At 55.9% G+C, this 20,110-nt stretch overlaps 2 protein-coding genes across 2 annotated transcripts; one reads left to right on the forward strand and one right to left on the reverse strand.

Annotated features, from left to right (window-relative positions):
• Positions 1 to 2,460: 2,460 nt before the first annotated feature.
• Positions 2,461 to 4,748, reverse strand: MYL9 (myosin light chain 9). The gene is given in 6 exon segments (XM_066330501.1): positions 2,461 to 3,012; positions 3,015 to 3,134; positions 3,137 to 3,148; positions 4,547 to 4,648; positions 4,651 to 4,698; positions 4,701 to 4,748. Coding segments are annotated over 6 exon segments (345 nt in total). The 5' UTR covers positions 4,729 to 4,748; the 3' UTR covers positions 2,461 to 2,977.
• A 9,850-nt stretch (positions 4,749 to 14,598) lies between these two features.
• On the forward strand, positions 14,599 to 19,368 carry RAB5IF (RAB5 interacting factor). Its single transcript, XM_066331043.1, has 5 exons — positions 14,599 to 14,792; positions 14,909 to 15,021; positions 16,367 to 16,471; positions 18,223 to 18,351; positions 18,949 to 19,368. Exons 1-5 carry the CDS (start codon positions 14,664 to 14,666, stop codon positions 18,959 to 18,961), a joined length of 489 nt encoding a protein of 162 aa, XP_066187140.1. The 5' UTR covers positions 14,599 to 14,663; the 3' UTR covers positions 18,962 to 19,368.
• Positions 19,369 to 20,110: the final 742 nt, after the last annotated feature.

Raw genomic sequence — 20,110 nt, forward strand, 5'->3', positions numbered from 1 at the left:
CCCCTTCCCATGGGGAAGCTCTGTCTCTGTTTCATTCCTGGAGGCCGTAGGGGCAGGACAGACCCTCTCTCAGCAGGCACTGCTGTACCCTTTTCCTCCCTGGTGTTCCTCTAAACTACAATCTTGGACATGGCAAAAGGAGTGTGGGGACACCAGGATGGAGCTCACAGCACTGGAGAAAAGCAAACAACTCCTGGGTCAGGAGGTCCTGGGCTGCAGTGGGAGCTGGTGTCACACACCAGGCCCAGAGCTGGGCTGCCCAGTACAGGAGACACGGACAGACTGGACAGAGTCCAGCACGAGCCAGTGAAGGTGATGGAGGGACTGGAGCATCTCTGCCATGAGAGAGGCTGAGAGAGCTGGGCCTGCCCATCCTGGAGCAGAGCAGGCTCAGGGCATCTCATCCCTGGGGATAAATACCCCAGGGGGAGGCTGCAGAGGAGACAGGGCCAGCCCCAGGGGCCACGGGCACAAAGTGAGCACACAGGAGGGGTCCTCTGAGCTCAGGAGACACTTCTGCACTGAGAGCAGCTCTTCTAGACTGACCAAAAGTTCACACAATTTTGTGTCCCCTACCCCAAGTGAACACTTCTGAAATTTATGTCTTTATCTTGCTGCTATTTAAAATGAGTCAGGTCAGGTCACCTGCTGCCTCTGCTGTTTTTGATACAATCCAAGTCCATTGACTTTCTGGGCTGCCAGTGCCCATGACCAGGTCACATCCAATTTGTCCCCACCAGTACCAGCCCAAGTCTTCTCCCACAGGATGCTCTCAACCCACCCATCCCCTGGCCTGTGCTGGGGCTGGCCCTCACTGCAGGTACAGGACCTTGCACTTGGCCTGGTTGAACTTCATGAGGTTCACATGAGCCCAGATAGTTTTGGGGTTTCACAGATTCATCAAATCCCAGAATGGTTTATGTTTGAGGGGACACTTAAGCTCATCTCATTCCTCCCTCTGCCACAGGCAGGGGACATTTTCCACTATCCCAGGGTGCTCCAAATCCAGTCTAACCTGGCCTTGGGCATTTCCAGGGGTGGGGAAGTCACAGCTGCTCTGGGAAATTTGTGCCAGTAGAATAAGGTAATTTACTCTTCCCATAAATACCCCAGTGTCCAATAAAAAATTTGTTCTGCTTTGTTGCCTCAGGGTTGAAAGTCCCCCATGGTACCACCACAGCCACGCCAGCGACAAGGCAGCTCAGGCTGAGCAGTTTTGGCAGCTGCTTGAGGCAGCACCTCCAACAGTCCATGCTCGAGCCTGTGGCAGCTCCCAGCTCAGACCAGCTGTGAGCCCATCCTGCTCCTGGTACTGCAAGAATCTGGGCCACAAGGTGATCTCTTGGGGTCAGGAGGGCTGAGCACCACTGCTGGATGCAGCTGCCCCAGGAGCCGATCTGTCCAGCACCAGCTCCAGAATCAGCTCCTCTGCCCCAAAGTGATGTCTGTGGATGTTCACTTTGCTGGGTGTCCCAGAGAAGGAGGTTTTATAAAGCATCCAGGCCTCCAGAAGCCTTTAGGCTTGGGAATTCTCTCTGGCAGTGGCAGAATCGTAATTTTCCCCTGCACAGCAGTGAATTAGGGAAGAAGCTTGGTACCCATGAAGCTGGAAGTGGGCTGGTTTGGGGGCTGCTGCTGCAGAGCACAAGCCCTGACCCTGGGGAACCTCCATGGAGATCACAGGTTCAACCCTTTCACATCTGACAATTTAGTTCCTTTTTCCTGGTGTTGGTAATGCAAAATAAAAGCACTGAGACTAAGGATAAGCTTTGACCCATGGGATCATCTCCCAGGTGAGAGAGCATCACCTGGGGCCTGGCAAGTCTCTGATGCCTCTGATGCCAGCATTTGCCCATGGAGCTCCCACAGACCCCTTCCAAGCTTTCCCAGCACTGGGAGCATATCTGCCGTGCAATATACCCTCACCAGGTATTGCAGGCTTGTCCCCACATTTTAAATAAAGAATTGCTGGAAACTGATGCCTCCCTCCAGGACAGGCTTCAAGCTTTTAAGACCACAGCTTCACAGGAGCACCCCATGCTCTCACACCCTTGTCAGGGTGGTGACAAATAACCAAAACCAAGGGGACAAAACCCCTCCCCATTCTAATCCTCTCTGTCTCTTGCCCCCCCACACACCCACCCAGGGTGACACAGAAGGGTGGCCAAGCCCCTGGGACCCTGGAGCAGCTGATGTGGGCAGCATGGCTGGCACATTGCCAAGTGTCCTCAGCCCATCCTGACACAGGGGCCAAGCAGGATGACCTTCAGCCTGCCAGATAAGGCAGAAAGTGATGCTCAAGCTGATTATACATCATTTGAGAGCAATCTGCTTCAAAACCAGGCTGCCCCACTGAAGGGGCCCTGGCTGACAAGGGCAGCAAGGTAAGGAGGTGCAGTGCCCAAAACCCACCTTCCCAAACGCCCAGGCACACCATGAGGCAGCCATACACAGCACATATCTGTCACACCCTTCAGGCTTTATACACACCTTCACCTTCCCAAATCCCTCAGATGTCAGGCTCTAAAGCTATAAAACAGCCAGGGAGGAGGAACAAAGTGGAGGCTCTTTCCTGAAAGGCAAGTGTGGGGAGGAGAGGGAGAGAGGCTTTTCCTCTGTGCTATGGCTCTGAGTGGGGCTTGCTCAGGCTGGAGCCAGCCCAAATCTCTGCAGGTCAGCAGGGGATGCACTCCTGGAACCAGTGGTATGGTGGCTTTGAGGGGGTCATCGGCTGCTGGGGGGGTCAGAGCCAGGCTGGGGCACCCAGTGGGTGGGAGAGGTGATGGGAGGGGAGGTGATGGATGGGCACACAGCGATACAGTGCTGGGAGTGTGTCCCCTCCAAGCGTGTCCTGATGCCGGGGTGATGGTCCTGGGAGGTGTTTCCCATGGGAGGAATCTGCTGTGGGGCAGCAAGGAGGGCCAAGGGGCAGGGGGTGTGCACAGGATGAGGCAGAAGGGGTGAGGGGCCCTGGGCTCTAATCATCCTTGTCCTTGGCCCCATGCTTCAGATGCGGGTGAACTCCACGTAGTTGAAGTTGCCCCTTTTGTCGATGGGCGCCTCCCGGTACATCTCATCCACCTCCTCGTCAGTGAACCTGTCCCCCATGGTGGTCAGCAGCTCACGCAGGTGTCCTCATGGATGAAGCCTGCAAGGAGGGCAGGGGACAGCGTTAGCAGGGGGCACCAGGAGGGCTGAGCACAGCACCTTCACCTCTCCCAAAGACAACCCCACTCTGGAGCTGCCTGGGGACTGTCCCCAAGGGCGTGGCCCAGCCCTGTGCTGGCGGCAGATGGGCTGTGCTGTACCTGACGCCTCCTCATCAAAGCAGGCGAAGGCATTGCGGATCACATCCTCGGGGTCGGTGCCGTTCAGCTTCTCCCCGAACATGGTGAGGAACATGGTGAAGTTGATGGGCCCCGGCGCCCTCGCTCATCATCCCCTCCAAGTACTCATCAGTGGGGTCTTTCTTCCTGCAGGACACAGGCAGGAGGTGGATGCAGAGCCCTGCTCCCCCAGCTCCCATCCCCGGGGTCAGCCCATGCAAACAACTAGAATGGCTTTTATATCCATTGCAATTCGATTTTCTGGTTCTTGTTCACCACTCCACAAACATGGGAAGGGAGTTTCTGCAGCGCCCAGTGCTCTCCCCTCAGCATCTCTCCCGATGCTTTAATCCACACCTGGGAACAAGCTCTGCCTTGGGGAGGTGCAGTTTTTTCAAAATTAATTTGAGGGTTACTGGAATGAATTTTCCCGTCCCCCTGACAACTCTGAGGAGAGGGGCAGCAACATCTTCACACAAGCCTTCTGCTGCTGATGTCCCCAGCACTGCTCCCACCATGGTGCACCAGGGATGGTTCAGCTGCTCTGCTGAGGTCCGTTCCCGCCAGCGCTGGCCCCTCTCTGCTCCCAGAGCTCCAGTTCCCTGGGAGGAGGGGGATCCCTCCCAGGGTCAGGCAGGACCTCCAGAACAGGTTTGGCTGCCAGGTCAATCATTGACAGACCTCTCAAAGTGCAGTGGAAGTACCACCTGGGAGTGGGAGGAGGGAGCCATGGTCTGCAAGCAAAGGAGAATAGCTTGGGGGCAGGAATGGGTACAGACCTGCAAGTCTCCACCAGTCCAGGTATCACACCAACACAGGGACCAGCCCTTGTCAGCCCAGCTGAGAGTAATGGGAGGGTTTTGGTTCCACATGGGACAGCCCCAGTGACATTCGTGGGTGAGACTACTCAAACACTCCATGGCTGCACCTGGTGGTTGCTCCCAGGGCAGAGCTTCTCAAGCCCCAAGGGTCTCTCCTTCTGGTGAGCCGCACCTGTGAGCAGCACACAGAGCTGCTGCCCTCGGAGGCCTCACAAACACCCCTTCTGTCAGAAGGTGTTTGTGGGAGCAGAGAAATCCTCCCCAGGCTCTGATGCATCCCAGCACAGCCCGCGTCCAGCGCTGGGTGTGGGCACGAGGTCACCCTGCAGCTCTCCCCGCTCCTGAGGGGGTGCCGGGGCCAGAGGGACCTGCAGGGGCACGGGGACAGGCTGTCCTCACCGAGGGAAGCCAGCATGTCGTGCAGATCCTCCTTGTCGATGAAGCCATCACGGTTCTGGTCGATCATGTTGAAGGCCTCCTTGAACTCCTGGATCTGCGACTGTCGAACATGGCGAAGACATTGGAGGTGGCACGCTGCGGGCGCTTCTTGTGGTCTTGGCTTTGGCACGTTTGCTGGACATCTTGGTGGCTGGGGGAGTACCTGGGGACAGGAGCATCAGCAGGGCTGGGGACAGGCCGAGCCAGGGGGCCAGAGCAGGGACACACTGCCCCTGGTACCTCCAGTTCTGTGCCTCAGTTTCCCCAGCTGTCACACACTTTGGCAACACAGGGAGATGAGACAGTCACAGGGTCAGACATGACTTGAGCTCTGATGAGTTCCATGGGCAGTCACAGAGCAGGCAGTGCTCACTGACACCCTTCCCCAGGACCATCCTCCAGGGCTGCAGGCAGCCCCCAACACACTTGCTGCCTTGTCCTCTCTGCATATACTGGCACAGGGAGCCACGCCCAGCCCAGCACCCGCCTGGGTGCCAGTCCCGGGGCCATGGAGACGGATGTCTTGGCACTTCAGGCACTGTGGCCATGCCCCTCCATCTCCCCGCACTCCCTCAGGCTCTCCAGGCCCAGCCTAGCTGCCAGGTTGGTCATCCTCACACCTTCTGTATCACAGTGCAGAAGCAGCCCTAGCACCCAGCAGGATGGGGTTATCTGCTCCAGGCACATTCCTCACACACCACTGCTTCCCGTGTCGGTCCGTCCGTCCATCCATCCATCCATCCATCCATCCATCCATCCATCCATCCATCCATCCAATCTCCTGATGGGTCAAAGGCCTCTCACCGCTGCCCTCCCCATCCCAGTGACCCCACCCTGCCTGGGGAACCCACGGGAAGAGGCAGAGGGGAGAGGGGACCATTGACCTCAGAGGGCTGCAGAGCCAGGGGAGGAGCCAAGCAGCCCCAGGGCTGCGGGGCACTGAGGATGGTGCTGTTGTGACAGGTAATGAATGCCAGGAGAAGAGGGGGCAGCAGTGGGACAGACCCACTTTGGGGACACAGCTAGGGCAGTGTGTGTCCCACGGGGAATGGCAGAAGGACCATGTGGAACCCAAGCACCACCGAGGCAGGACAACGGCAGGAAAACCTGGTCCTTTCTAAGGTGGGGGTTGCTGTGCCCAGCTGGAACTGGGGCCCCCAGCAGGAACAGGGCTGGAGCAGAGAGCCCACTCCCACCCCGGGATGGCATCCAGGCCCCCTCAGTCTCCGAGCAGGGGGCTGGTGGTGTCCCCATGCTGAGGGAGGCAGTCAGGGTTTGGGACACTGCTCCATGGGAGCTCAGTGTGCCCAGTGACCACAGACACTGCCTGAGAGGAGGACACTCAGGTTTCTCCCAGGGGAATCCTGCCAGGCATAGCCCAGAAGCATGGAAGCAAAGCCCAGCTTGGCCTTTGGGCCAGGCTGGGATGGTCCTGTGGGCCAGGCTGGCCCGAGGTCAGCCCAGGGAAGGGACACTCTTCTGGGCCATTCCTCCCTCACACGCAGCCCTGGGCCTCCTCCTGGCCAGGGTCTGGCTTGGGGAGCAGCCGCAGGGGCAATAGCAAATTAATGGATCATGAAGGGATTCCATGGTGGAAGAGCAGAGAATCAGTCCTGTGCTCTGTGTGCCCTGTGCCTGGTAGGCAGCAGGACCTGGGCTCCTCATCAGTGCCCTGGGATGGAGCAATTCAGGAGCCATATTCTGTCTCATGGAGACACACCCCAATGAGCTGCAGCAGGACTGTCCCTGCTGGGTTGGACACCCTGAGTGCACAGCTCTGGAATCTTCTCTGGAATCTGCTTCCGAGCTAGGTCCTTACTGCTGACTCCAGGGGCACCATGGGGACCTGGGGAACATCCCCTGGTGCTGGCATGGACCAGAGCAGAGCAAACAACCTTCAAAGAGCCTGCCCTCCCCACACCAGACCCACTCTCCAGCTCCCTCCTTCCCCTCCTGCTATCACTCTCTCAAGGGGTAGCAGAGGCAGGGGCTGGGACTGGGGACCACCAGACTGGTCCTCAGCCTGCTGTGGTCTCCAGTTCCCACAGCTGGGCTGTGCTGGAAGAACATTCCAGAGGCATCAGGCAGTATCAAATCACAGCCCAACACACCATGGTGACCAGCCAAGCTCAGAGGGGGCTGGGCACTCTTTGCATGTGCTGAAAAGGCTCCCATCCCACTGTGAGAGCAACCACAGAGCCCAGGCAGGGCCCTTCATCTGCAGCAGATGTGCCCCATGTCCCCAGGAATCCTCCCTCATCCCCTATATGCCCTCCATTCCAGGATGGAATCCACAGCTGCCTCAGCCCCCTCCTTTGTGCTGACCCCAGCACCTGACAGCAGCTACCAAACCAGCCCACATCCCCCGAACCCTCCATCCTTTCCCAGTGCCCACCAGGAAAGGGATGTTTGTCACCAGCCAGCCAAAGGGGAGCAGCAGGACTGGGAAGCCCAGTCTCCTGGGTGAGCAGGAGAACTCATCCCCCAGTCCTTCTCTGCCTGCTGCTTCCCCCAGCACCACAAAGCTCTATGCAGCAGGCCAGCCCCTCTCTGTGTGCCCTGCCAGGCACCACCGAGCACCAGTGACACCCCCCGGTGGCGTGGCCCGGTGACATCCCACAGCAGCAGCATGGGAAGCTCAGTTCAACACCACAACACCACCAGGCGAAGTCAGAGCCAGAAATAAAAGTCCTGCTGCTGGCCCATGGCACTGTACTCAGCTTTCAAAACACATCAAATTATTAGCAGAATTATTAACAGAAGACTATAGAAATAAGCAGGAGTTTTGCTCTCACCACATGAATTAATATTATCCAAATATTTACCCTGCCCTGACTGTGACCACCAGCAGCACAGCTTGGCACCCTCTCCAGTGACAGTGCTCTTTAGTAGGATTAAATACAATCTTGACAGCCCATGGATCTGCAGTTTGATCAAAAATGTGCCCTGGAAAGATGCTCAGTCCCAAGGTCCAGGTCAATCATTCTATCTCTGCTGTTTGACACCTGCCTTGGGCTGGCTGAGACTTGGGAAGAGATTTTTGGGTCAGTATGAGGAGAAGCTCCTGTGCATGGATTCTGTGCAGGGATCTGGAGCAAGACTTGATTCAGCTGGAGCAGTCCCTGCTCTGCACAAGGGCTTGATGGCCATGCTCTCCTGATCCTTGAAACCATGCTTCCTGGAATTCCCAAAAAGCTAGTTGCAGGAGCATTGCAGGAAATGCCTGGCCATGATGCCCTCCATGCTGGGGTGGACTCAGCTCAGACAAACCGTGCAGCCACCAAACCTCCAGCTTCCTGCTCAGCAAGTGGGAAAAGCACAGACACAGGTCCTGCTCCTGGCACCCCCTGCTGAAAGCCCCACACCAGCACTGCACCAGCCCAGGAACTGTGGTTCCCAGGCAGCAGAGCCAAGGTGCTAGGTGACACCATGACAGCCACACACTGATCTGGTCCCCAGCTCACCTCGTCACCAGCTGCTCTTGTTCCCTTGTCTGTCTGCCACTGCTCCTGCCAAAACAATCTCCCAGCCTCATGCAGTGGAGGCAAAATGATCTCCCACCAGGCTTGTGCCTCCCTCACCTGAGAGCCAGACCCAAGGGATCACGGGGCTGACCGAAATAGTTTATAAATTAGTAAATAGTTTCATTTGAAAGAGGAAAGGACCCACAGTTATCAGAAATATGAACTGCCATGTGTTTCCTCCTTGGTAAAAACCATGCAAGCAACTCCTGCTTCCTGGCTGTGCTGGGGAGGGTGGGACAAGCCAAAGGGACATGACAGTGCTGCCAGGGCCAGCAGCCCCATCCTTCCCCCTCCTGCTTCCACCCTCCCCTGCAGCTCCTCCTGTGCTGCTCCAGCTCACTACCAAGTGAGAGCTCAGTGCTGGGTGGTGCAAAAGGAGGAGTGGTAGGCAGGGGACAGAGCAGCTCCTCTGGCAGAGGGAGCAGCCGGTCCTCCAGTCCCTGGGGTGTTTATATGTATCCAGAAGCTATGATCTCCCATGATACGCTAACAAGGGGTTCCCAAGAGTAGCTCCTCAGAAGCTGCTCCAGCAGGAGCCACCTCTGGAAGTGCTGAGGAGGCTGCAGTGGGACTGCCCTGCCATCCCTGGAACAGCCAGGCAGGGACATCTGCTCCAGCAGCTCCTCCACAAGATCCTGGCAGCAAAAGGCACGATATGCCTCTGCTGGATGCTTTGGGTCAGGGCTGTCCCGTGGGACACTCCTGCAGGGCAAACATTGGCTCCTCAGGGGAGACTGCGGTCAAACCTCTGCCCAGTGCCACTTCCCAAAGTGAGTTATGAGAACTCACGAGGCAGCCACACTCAGTGGTGGGCAAGCACTGGCTACCCACCACATGCGGCCACCAGGCAACCCCCCACAGGCAGCAGGTCCCCTCCCTCCTCCAGAGTGGCACAAGGGCCAGCGAGTGAGGTGGTGCCTTGCAGCATCCCCCAGGCACAGGAGGCTGCAGGGGCAGTGCAGCAGCCTGGACATGGTTCAACCCATAGAGCTTTGCCTTCTGCAGCACCTCTCTCAGCCCCAGGGCTGCTCACTGGCTGTCACACTGGAGAAGAGAGCAGGGAGCAGCTCATCTTCCCTGCTTTATTTGTTGTTAAACCATCCCTTTTCTTCAGCAGAGCCCTGTTCAGGGGCCTGTGGGATGGGGGCATCGCTTCAGCTTTCACCAGCGAGGGTTTCTGGTGCCGGGGAGCCCCACCGCCAGCAGAGGCAGCGGGAGCTGTGGGAGGAATCCTCAGCCCACTCGACCTGCAGCAGTGGAGACGACTGCCATTCTGCTCCTTTTATGGCCTTATCGAGATGTGGGAAGGGGAGTCTGGGAGGTGAGAGGAAAGGAGACCCCGACGCCTGGGCTGTGTCTCCAGCCCAGCCACATGAGCACTCCTGCCAGGGGAGAAAGGGGCAGGGCAGCATCAGGGAGTCAGAGCAAGAGAGTTCATCCCGGCCCTCCCCCGACCTGGTGACCTGGCCAGTCCACGCACAGCTGTGGGTGCTCAGCTGCAAGTTCAGCAGATGGTTTCTGGACTAGTTGCTTCCCACCAAGTTTAGGAGACGAGGACCTCACATGTGACACATGCAAACCCTTCCAAAAGCACAGGTTCTGCAGCCTCCCAGGAGAAGTCCTAGCATACCCTCGGTGTGCAAAGCACTCAGCACCTTCCTGTGCCCGGGAGGCGGAGAATGGACCGCAAGCACAGGTCTTCATGGCCTCGGGCAATCAGCATAACGTGTCCTGGCCAGTTTATTTCCCAGGGAAATTAAGGGGGCTCACCTCGGCGGGGGGAATGCTGCTGCAGCGCCTCCGATGGGGGGGAAGCGTCCGCAAACTCCTCCTACAACCGCACAGATCCTGCCGGGAGAGAGGAAAAAATTCCCGGACTGAGGGAACCCAACCATCTTTGGTCAGCAGCGGTGGTTGTGAACACTTGGGGATGTTCCACTCCAAAGAATTTAGGTCTGGCCGCCGCCTTCTCCTACACATCCATGTTTTAGAGTTTGCCTGGTTTTTTTCACAGTCGAAACATTTTGTACCAAAGGGCATGCTGGGAGAGAAGCCAAGAGGACTTCAAGTTTTCATGGAAAGACTAAACAAACACAACATCCCTTTGTGCTTAAAGTTGAAGGAAATGAGCTAAATAAAGCTTTCTGCTTTAAACAAGTTAATTGCTGAAGTTGCTCCCAGGTCACTGGGGATATATCTGGAGCATCACGCATGCATCTGGATCTTGGCTCTGGTCATCAGCAAAAGGACTTGGAGGAAAAGCAGATGTTCCAGACTGGATCAGTCTCAGAGATCAGGAGGTAGGTGAAGACCCGGGCTGCAGGATCTGCTCCTGGGAAGCCGGGATGTCCCAGTTCCAAGGCACTGCAGACAGTTACCCACACCGTGGCTCAGGACCAATCCTCGCCTGCCCTCGCCGGGACATTCCTGCTGGGCCTGCCAAGAGGCTGCCCGGGTGCAGGATGCCCATCGGGCACACCGAGGATCCTCAGCCGCCACCTCGACCCGTCCCCAGGGCTGACCCCGGCGCCAGCTCCAGCGCCGCAGAGGTGAAGGGACGGCGGGGCCGCTCCCCCCGATCCCCTCGGCTCCATCCCTCCCGCTCCATCCCGCCCGGGGCCGCCGCCCCTCTCCCCGCCGCGGCCGCCCGTTCTCGCCCCGGGCCGGTCTCACCTGTCCCGGAGTGAGGAACCGCGGCGGCTCCGGAGTCGCGGACCGTGCGGGAGCTGCGGGGCGCCGGGCGCGGCTGTGCGGGACGCGGCTCCGCGGGGCGGGGTGCCCAGGCTCCCGCCCCGGCCCGGCCCGCACGGCCCGGCCCTACAAGGCAGAAGAATGCGGCGGGGCCGGGGCCGCGGGGCCGCGACGGCGGGACGGCCTTATATAGACGAAAGCAGCGGGCCACGCGTGCCCCTCGTCCCGCGGGGGGAGCGCGCAGCGCGGGCGGCGCCGGGGACTGCGAACCCACGGGCAAACCTGCGCGTCCCCGCCAGGTGACACCGGGGGGCCACGCCCTGCGGAGCCGAGGGTGACACCGCCGGGGACACAAGGCCGAGGTTCATCTTGAGCTCCCTGGAGCAGCTCTAGCTGTGGCGGGGCAGGTCCCTGCTAGCAGGCGTGGGGCTGCTGGAGGACCAGAGGCCCCTGGGATTCCGCGGAGAGGCCGGAGAGTGTCCACCGGCTGCACCGGGGCGGCCTCTGTCAATGGTCTCTGCAGCCATGCAAACAGAACACTGGCCCGAAGAGTCAAGCAGCCGCTCAAAGGGCCTCTAAAAAGTGGCCCGGAGCAGAGAACAGCTGGGGAACTGCTCCGTTCCCAAGCAGGGATCCAGAGCCTGGAGAAACAGGGATGGGGAGCTCCTGCCCTTCACGCAAGGCAGACTCAGGCTCACCCTGGGACACCTCTCCAGGGCAGCAGCTCTTGCTCACGTTTTCTTCCCATCAGCACCCTGAGCCTCATCACAGTGCCACAGGCACCAAGAGGGAGCTCCTGTCCTCTGGGATCTCCCTTGGAGGGTGATGCCCCTCCAGACATTATCCCGAGGAGATTTTATCTTCATTTTATGGGGTCCCCACAACTGGGGGCAGAATTCAGCCTGCAGAGACAGGAAGGTGGAAGAGGGAGACATTAGGATTACTTCTGAGATGCAGTGTTCTTCTGGGGACCCAACCCTGAGTGGCAGCCAGAGCAGGACTGTTCTGCTTAAGCATTCCTAGAGCTCCATCGCTGCCCGTGTGAGACGTTGAGGTTGAGGACCAACCCTGATCAGAGGTGCTGAGGGGGCAGCACGGAGTACACCAGGCTGCACTTGCACCAACACAGGTGAAGAACAGAAATGAGCTGTGACACAAATTATCTTCAGCTGCCATTCTCCTGCAAGGCATCACTGCAAACACAGCTAAAAGGCAAAAAAATCGTGATTCAACCCTGACATAAAAGCAGTGGCCATACCCTCTGGCAGCCTGGCCAGACCCTGCCTGAGTCATGGAGTTTGTTCTTACTGGCTCAGAAGACCAGTAACCTGCTCTGTCAAAGCCTGCCTGACTTAGGGACATCATACTTGGGTGAAATCTGCAGGGGCATTGCCTCCTCTGGGGAGGCACAGAGGGTCCTGACCCTTCATTGGAAGCAGGTATCCTGCCTGCTGCCCCTCCAAAGGAGAGGCTGTGGACTCCGAAGCCAGCAAAATGCAGGAGTAGAGTTGGAAGATGCTGCTGGATGCCATGCCAAGGTGGAGACAACCCAGGGGGAAGCACATAGCCTTTGCCATGTCCATGACCTAGGGGGGAGGGTGGGGTGGTGGGAGGCAGAAGGTTTGTCTTTTTAATTAAAAAATACAAGGAAATAGGGATTAAAAAAAAAAAAAAATCAGGAGTCAGCCAGCCTGAGCTGCCACCCTGTGGCTGGTCCCAGAGTTTTCTGCGCTGGCAAAGTCCAGCCTCTGCAGGATCCAAATGTTCCCAGGAGCCCAGCAGGAGCAGGACCCACCTCCAGTCCCTCTGGGGTGGCTGCTGCCCCTCACTGAGCCCTGCTTTCTCCCCACTGGGCAAGTGTCCAGTCAGCCCCTGCCAGGGGAACTGATGAAGAGAGGCTGTAGGCACGGGGCAGCTCCTCGCAGGCTTTGCAGCCCTTACAGCTGAGCCACTTTGTGCTGTCCCCCATCCAGCCCTTCCTGCCTTCCTGGCCTGTGCCCAGGGCTGCCCATGCTGTCCTTCTTCCCTGCTTCCATGTGTCTGCCAAGACATATCCCTTACCAGGATAAGGTAAGGGATATGCCTCCCTCTGGCTTTTTCAAGCCCAAATTTAATTTGCTTCTCTCTCTCTTAGGATCAGGCAATGAAAATGGAGTAAAATAAGCCTTTTTTTTTAAGAGTGTGAATTTTAGGTTAGTTTCCTGACCCAGGTGTCTTCATCACCATGCAAGCGTTTCCACGTGGGGACAGTGACACTGTTTCCACTCTCCACAAGCACCTATGGAGTGTCCGGGGAGCAAGGCTGGAGCCAGGACATGTCTGGCCTGGCCCTGCCGTGAGGGTCAGAGGCAAAGGATCTGCTAGAGACACAGTGATGACCCCACACTGTGTGTCCCCTTCCTGGTCATGCTATGAGGCTCCCTTGGCTTGGACCAGCCTCAGGCTTCTGGCAAATGCCCAAGGGGCTGGACGTGATCAGGGGCCTGATGGCCTTGCAGGAATAGAGCAGGATACTTTTTAAGTCCAGAGGTATCTTGCAAAATCTGTGTTTAAATTACATGGCCCTGGCTGAAAGTGATCAGAGCTCTGGGACAAGGACTGCTCTGTCTGTTCCCTCTGTGCCGACCCCACGCAGGGTCAGCCTGCACCCACAGGCTCCAGGTCCTGCTGGCAGGAAAGCAGCTGCTGCTGGAGCATTTGGAGCTGCAGCCAGGCTCTAGAGGTGCTCAGCACGTCGTGTTTCCAGGCCTGTGAGACAAAAAGAAACACAGGACCTCAGGCCTGGGGTTTATTACTGGAAAGGTCATGGTGTGCCAGTGGGATAGGCCCAGCAGGCAAGGGGGGAACAGCTCCACACAGGTACCTGTGCAGGACTCAGCCCCACTGGCACCAGTGAGGATCCCCACGGGCTCCAGGGCTTCCAGCAGCGCCTGGAGTGACCCCAGCACTGCCAAGCTCAGCTGCCCACAGGCACCTGGAATATTGTCACTAAGGCCCTTCTCGACCTACATAATCACATGCTGGGGAGGGCAACAGAGAGTGAGACCCAACCATACACTCTGCCCACGCCATGCAGGAGTAATTCCTGTATGTTTTTCTACTGCAACTAGTCTGAGTACCACTGCTCCTGGAAGGCAAGAATATAAAGAAGAGTCAAACCCCCATACGTCTAGCGGCTCTAAGGTCAGATCAATAACTAGGTAAGAAGCTGCACAACCGTGTGTATCCTAAGGACTTCCCAACCCTCTGGAGCCTCCACAGCCTGGCAGTGCACCGGGATCCCCTGTGGCGGCTGTTTGCAGGCCCAGTGACACTGCAGGGCTGCGAAGGGGCTGTCTCCTTTTCCCACCCCAGCAACACCGGCACTGCTGTCCTGACCCTTTCGCTGGGAGTGGTCCTGCCAGGCTGAGACTTGACTTTCCTTTCCTTTCCTTTCCTTTCCTTTCCTTTCCTTTCCTTTCCTTTCCTTTCCTTTTCCTTTCCTTTCCTTTCCTTTCCTTTCCTTTTCCTTTCCTTTCCTTTCCTTTCATTTCCTTTCCTTTCCTTTCCTTTCCTTTTCCTTTCTTCCTTTCCTTTCCTTTCCTTTCCTTTCCTTTCCTTTCCTTTCCTTTCCTTTCCTTTCCTTTCTTTCCTTCCCTTCCCTTCCCTTCCCTTCCCTTCCCTTCCCTTCCCTTCCCTTCCCTTCCCTTCCCTTCCCTTCCCTTCCCGCCCCTCTCGCCCGCCGTAGGGCTGTGGCCCCGCCCTTGTCACGTGTTCCGGGGCCGCGCTGCGATTGGCGGCGGCGGCGGGGGCGGGGCCGGGCCGGTTCCGGACCGGCCGGGCGGATCCCGGCGCAGGATCCCGGCGGATCCCGGCGGAGCGGGATGAGCGGCGGGCGGCGCCGGGACGAGCCGCCGCACTCGCAGCACCACGCGGTGGCCAACGGCGGCGCGGCCGGGCGCGGCTCCGTGTGGGGCAAAGCGCTGCGCAGCGACTCCGCCTGGCACGACAAGGTGGGACCGGGGCGGCGGGACAGGAGGGGGCCCTGAGGGGCGGGCTCGGCGGGCCGGGACTCGGCTCCGTCCCGCGAGGGTGCCGGCGGAGCCGCCGTCCCTGAGTGCGGGTGAAGCCCCTGCGGGGACCCGCCGGGCTGAGCCGGTGCCGCGCCCGGGCCGTGGCGGGGCTGTGGCCGGGCTCGGCAGCGCCCCGCGCCCGCAGCCCCCGTGAGCGGCCGCGGTGTCCGTGGGTAAATTGTCGTGCTGGAGCGCGGCCGCCGCGCCGATAACCGGAGCCGTGTTTTCTCGGTCCCCCGTGCCCGGCCCATGGCCCGGCCGTTGCCCCCGCAGGCAGACGCGCCGCAGCACACCCAGCTCTTGCTCTTTGGGCGTGGAGCCAAGGGAAACACAGTATTAAGACACCTCAGTTACTTTTGGCTCGTGGTTTAAAAGTCCTCTCGGATTAAATAAAAATTTCTCTTGTATAGTTCAAGGAACACGAGAAATAGAACCTGCTTTCCGAAGTTTCCCTGTGCCATGTGCTGCAGTGCTCCTGCCCGGTGCTTCTCTGTGCTGCTGCCTCCCGGCCGCAGCCACGAGGTGCCCGCAGCTCCTGCCGGAGCCCCGCCACGGCCTGGGCACAGGGCGTGTGTTCCAGGGTCTCTGCTCCCTGCTTTTGGCTTTGCTTTTGGCGTGGGAAGGGGCACGCTCTGTTTCCTAGGGGGACAGACAGAAATCTGTGTCATTTTTTTCCTTACCTGTCGCTCCCCGAAGTGGTGGGGATTGTGTGTTCCTGCCCCCTCGCCTCTGGCAGATGGAGCTGGAATTTCAGAGTCAGCAGGGGAGCGGGGACAGCTGTGCCAATGTTTTGATACAATAGGATGTGAACTGAAGGCTGAACTCTGCCTGACAAGTGCAGTGACCTGTATCTGACGTGGATTCACATCTCCCACATGGAGCTGAACAGCTGGCACATCCCACAGGCTTTGGGGGATCACAAAGGCTTTGGGGGGATGCTGGGACAGTCCCAGTCCTGGGGAGACTGGGAAAAGAGATGTGAGCTGAAGTGAATCTTTTTAAAGTGTGAGCCAGCACTGCTAGGCTGCAGTAGCTGCAGGCGTGTGGGCCCTTGGACAAGGAGGAATGCATACCTCTGCTGCTCAGGAGGCACGGGAGCTGTCGTGGCATGAGGGAGGTACAGCTGTGCTTTGGAGCTGCCCTGAGCCCTGAAAGCTCTTAGGTGCAGGGGGGCCTGGGCCAGAATGGGTAGAACAATCTTAAAGCATAAACAGTTCTTTGAACTTTTATTCCAGGCAATTATTATTCCATCTTTAGTAAATAAGGGGACTAGAGATTGTTTGCCTCTGCAGCTGGCCCATCAGAGGACAAAGCTGTGTGTTTAATGGTGGAAGCAGAGGAGTCCAGAGTGCACAGTGCCCCAAGCTGCTTTATCTGTTCTGAGTGCAATAATTTATACTCTGAGTAGAAAACTAAGTGTTTGGTATGCTGAATTTTCACCTGTTAATTGTATGGTGTTTTAAAAAGAAGAAACTTAATAAATGCCGAAATTTTTCTTGTGCTTATCTCCTCAGGACGAGTTTTTTAGATGTGATCTACTGGTTCCGGCAGATCATTGCTGTTATTTTGGGAATCATCTGGGGAGTAGTTCCACTGAAGGGATTCGTGGGAATAGCAGTGTAAGCTTTATTTCCTTTTCTGTCTCATGTACTTTCCCACATTTGGCCTGGCCTGGGAGCCTGTTTGAGGCTGTGCTGTTAACAGTGGGGTGGCTAAAGGCAGGCTCTGCCTGCTCTGTGTCTCACAGCCAGCGTTTCATTTCATTGTTGGTTGCAATGACATTCATCCAAATCACAACATGTCCATCAGTCACTTTCTCCTCAGCCTGATTAATACTTTAAAAATTATTATTGTTTCGCTCCTAAAAGGAGCGATGGCAGAAGAAGGGAACTAGCATTTCAATTGACCTTGGGGGGTGTGTGTGTCCTGCATGTGTGGGGTGCCATGGTGTGATCACCCCGAAAGGAGTGTCCATGGGGGGAAGGTGTGCATGTCCTGGTCTTTGAGCCCTGCTCAGACAGGATGCTCTGTCAGCAGATAAGAGGGGTAGCTGCTCTGCGAAGGAGAAAAGGTTTGTTCAGAACAGGGAGGCTCTAGGTCCCAGGCAGGCACAGTGGCACCAGCAGTGCTCAGCAGTACTCCTGGCTTCCTGACATGGCTCTTTCACCCATGGGGTGGGGGAAGGCAGGCCTGAATGGAGTGTGCATTGAATCCCAAGACATGGGAGCCAGGTCACCTCCCCCAAGGTGTCTGAAGGCTGCAGTGAGTTATTGGAGAGAAAATTCATTTGGCTCTCTGAACATATGCCTGGAAGTGTTTCAAGGGACAGCAGAGCTGGGGACACAACTGTGCTCTCTGCACACCAGCTCTCAGAAGATGCTGGATCTGCTCTGGGGAGTCTCTGTTTGCAAATATCTCTGCTAGCCAAGTCTCAATAGTCAAGCTCCAGCCTCACAGATTTTCTTAAGGAAATTCAGTTGTCATCTTGTCCCTTGTCCTGAGTTTTTGTCCTCTTGTCCCTTGTCTGATTTTGGCAAGAAAGGGGAGGGGTGATGCTCCAGCAGGAGCTACAACAAACCAGTAAATCTCAAGTACCCCAGGAACAGTTAATTGTTCTTACATAGGCACCATTAATTGACAAGGCACCATCAGGCACCTAAGCCAATTCCTGTACTAGATGTAAACGAGAGATTTGTATACAGTGGAAAACCAAAAGGTGCTGGAAGTACGTTGTAGTTTCTCTGAGCTGTGCAGTGACACAGCTGCTCCAGCTGTGTGTGTGTTGTCATCCCACCCTTCCCACACAGCTTTCTTGCAGGACATGGATCTATCCCTGCCCAGGCCTGCCCCAGACCCAAGCTGGGGTTGATGTAAAGCCAAACCTGTCTTAGGCCCTAGTGCTGGGGCTCAAGGGCACTGTTGAGTCTCCCTGGCTCTTCTCTCTTCCCTGTTTGGTCCTGGGATGCTCACAGGGATCTAACCCTGAGCATGGAGGTGACAGTTTTCCTTCCCAGCCACTTCAGAATCAAGAAGTACGCACAGGTCTCTGTGGGGCAGAACTGATGTTTGATCTGCAGGACAGGAGAACGTGGAGGTTACGATCTGAGGATACCTTCCAGCTTTTGACTTTGCTTCTTGAGCCTTTCTAGGAGTAGGTTGTGCCTTGTCAGGTGAACTTTATCCCAACCTGGCAAGCTCACCTTGGAGGGGCTCTTTCGACAAAGTGACTGAGCTGCCTGGGAAGCATTGCAGGAAAAGAATTCCTCTTTGCTTCCTCTCTGCTGTGGATGAAAAGATATTTCACTGTATGGCATGTGGGATACCTGCAGCCTCTACCACTGGCATGATGGTTCCTGACCTCTCCTTGCAGATTCTGCCTGATCAATGCTGGTGTTCTGTACCTCTACTTCAGCAGCTTCCAGCAGATAGATGAGGAGGAATATGGTGGCACGTGGGAGCTAACGAAGGAGGGATTCATGACATCTTTGCACTGTTTCTGGTAATGTGTCTTGCTGTCTTTAAGATGGTTTGTGAATTGTGTTGTTGCACTTTCTGAAGACCTGGAAGGAGAACAGGGGAAGTGGTGAGAGAAGACAGATGTGTGAACACCATCGAATAAGTGGCAGTGATTGGGAAAGAAAATCCCAAAAATCTGATGGCTGCTGCTGTGAAATACAGTGCTGATGCCTGGGATTTCTCTGTAGTGAAGAATGCATCAGCCACTTCTATCCTCTGTCCCAGATATCCTGGTGGAGTTCCATTCCATCTAGAGCTAGTTACACCTGCACTGGTGTTTTGGGTGTCTTTGTTTTTCCCTTACTCCCCCCCTTCCCCAAGTATCTGATCACAGCACTTGATTAGTTGGTGCCTCTAAATCCCTGGAGGGGCTGTGGTGGGATTTTAATGTGGAGAAGCTGGGCACCAGGCAAAGGAGTTGAATGCCCACCGGTTTGTGGCAAGTGGTGAGCCTAACCTCTCTCCAAGAGCACCTTAAAGGTGAAATTCAGTCCCCTATTTAGAGCAAGGCCTGAGGCTCATTTCCTGTGTCCTGAGACCTCTCCAGAGGCATCAAATAACCTTCCTTTCTTTCCCACAGGTTGTTTGGATAATCTTCTATACTGCCATCCACTATGATTGACACAGTCTGCAGCATTTGCCGTTAAATCAGTCGTCAATAAATAGAGAAGTTTTAATAAATCATAGTCTTTTAGTGGACTGGTGGCAAAGTGGGGGAAGTCAAACCAGCTCTCCTCTGTACCAGTGGTCTGGGTAGCCTGGAGGGAGCCCAACTCTTCTGCTGAGGAAGCTGTCTCCATTTTCATATACACGTGAATTATTGGAACTATTAAAAAGCCATTGGAATTTTTGGAAGTGGTTCAAGACTGTTTAGATTGAACTTTCGTGACTCTAGCCAGTAACTCTTATCAAACTCCTGTGTGCTGAAGGTTGAATCTGTTAATTTAATGTATGTATGACTTTCTGTTTGAAATCTGTCATTAAACTCTGACTTGTCTTCCATGGTTGTCCTTTAGACAAACAGCGTTTCAAAAGCAAGTTGTAGTGTATGTGGGCAGAAGAGCACAGCAGCACCCAGGGACATGAAGCTAGTGGCTGTCCTTAGCATGTTTTTGTAGTAGCCAGATCTGATTGATTAAACAGACTGTGTTGTTACCATTTCTAATATTTCTTTTGTTTTACTTGCAAATCAGTTGTTGATCCGAATTTTTAAATGCTTTTTGCCGAAGACAAATTTTTAAGTGATTTTGCTAGGAAGAACTGACTCATTTTGGTGAACCAAGATGTATTCAGGAGGCTTAGAAGCTCCACTACACTCTGTCAGCCTGACTACCAAGTTTGCCATCACATACCTCAGAGCTTCGTAGTCTCGAAGGAGTCATTCTGAGATACCCTGTTAAATGTCAGCGTTTCAATTTGGTTTTAAGCTCTTGAATTCAACTGCTCTTTGTTCATAAACGCAGGAGATGAAAACACAATCAAGGCAGCTATTATCTTAAATGCAGAAGTATCAACTTGCAGATTGGGCAGAGTACACAATCTCTGGTTTGGGAGGTGCTTCATCACTTCATAGCTCAGTCCCTCCCTAGTCAAGCACTTTTTGTGCATCAATGGGGAGTCTCTGCTTTAAGATATTTTTTAAGAATGTGTCTTTCAGAAATAGTTCTTGGGAAACACGCACAGTCCTTGTTATTGTCAGAGGACCTTTTAGTCTTGTTGCCATGTGGTCCTTGCTTCTCTAA

The sequence above is a fragment of the Sylvia atricapilla genome, chromosome 16 (assembly GCF_009819655.1).
Source record: "Sylvia atricapilla isolate bSylAtr1 chromosome 16, bSylAtr1.pri, whole genome shotgun sequence".
NCBI lineage: Eukaryota > Metazoa > Chordata > Aves > Passeriformes > Sylviidae > Sylvia > Sylvia atricapilla.

Excerpts from the sequence above, each read along its gene's own strand:
- RAB5IF (XM_066331043.1), top strand. The coding sequence starts at position 14,664 with ATGAGCGGCGGGCGGCGCCGGGACGAGCCGCCGCACTCGCAGCACCAC. Across the intron at positions 14,793-14,908 it reads ACTCCGCCTGGCACGACAAG|CCCCTGCGGGGACCCGCCGG; the intron begins GTGGGACCGGGG and ends GTGCGGGTGAAG. Across the intron at positions 16,472-18,222 it reads GGATTCGTGGGAATAGCAGT|ATTCTGCCTGATCAATGCTG; the intron begins GTAAGCTTTATT and ends CTCTCCTTGCAG.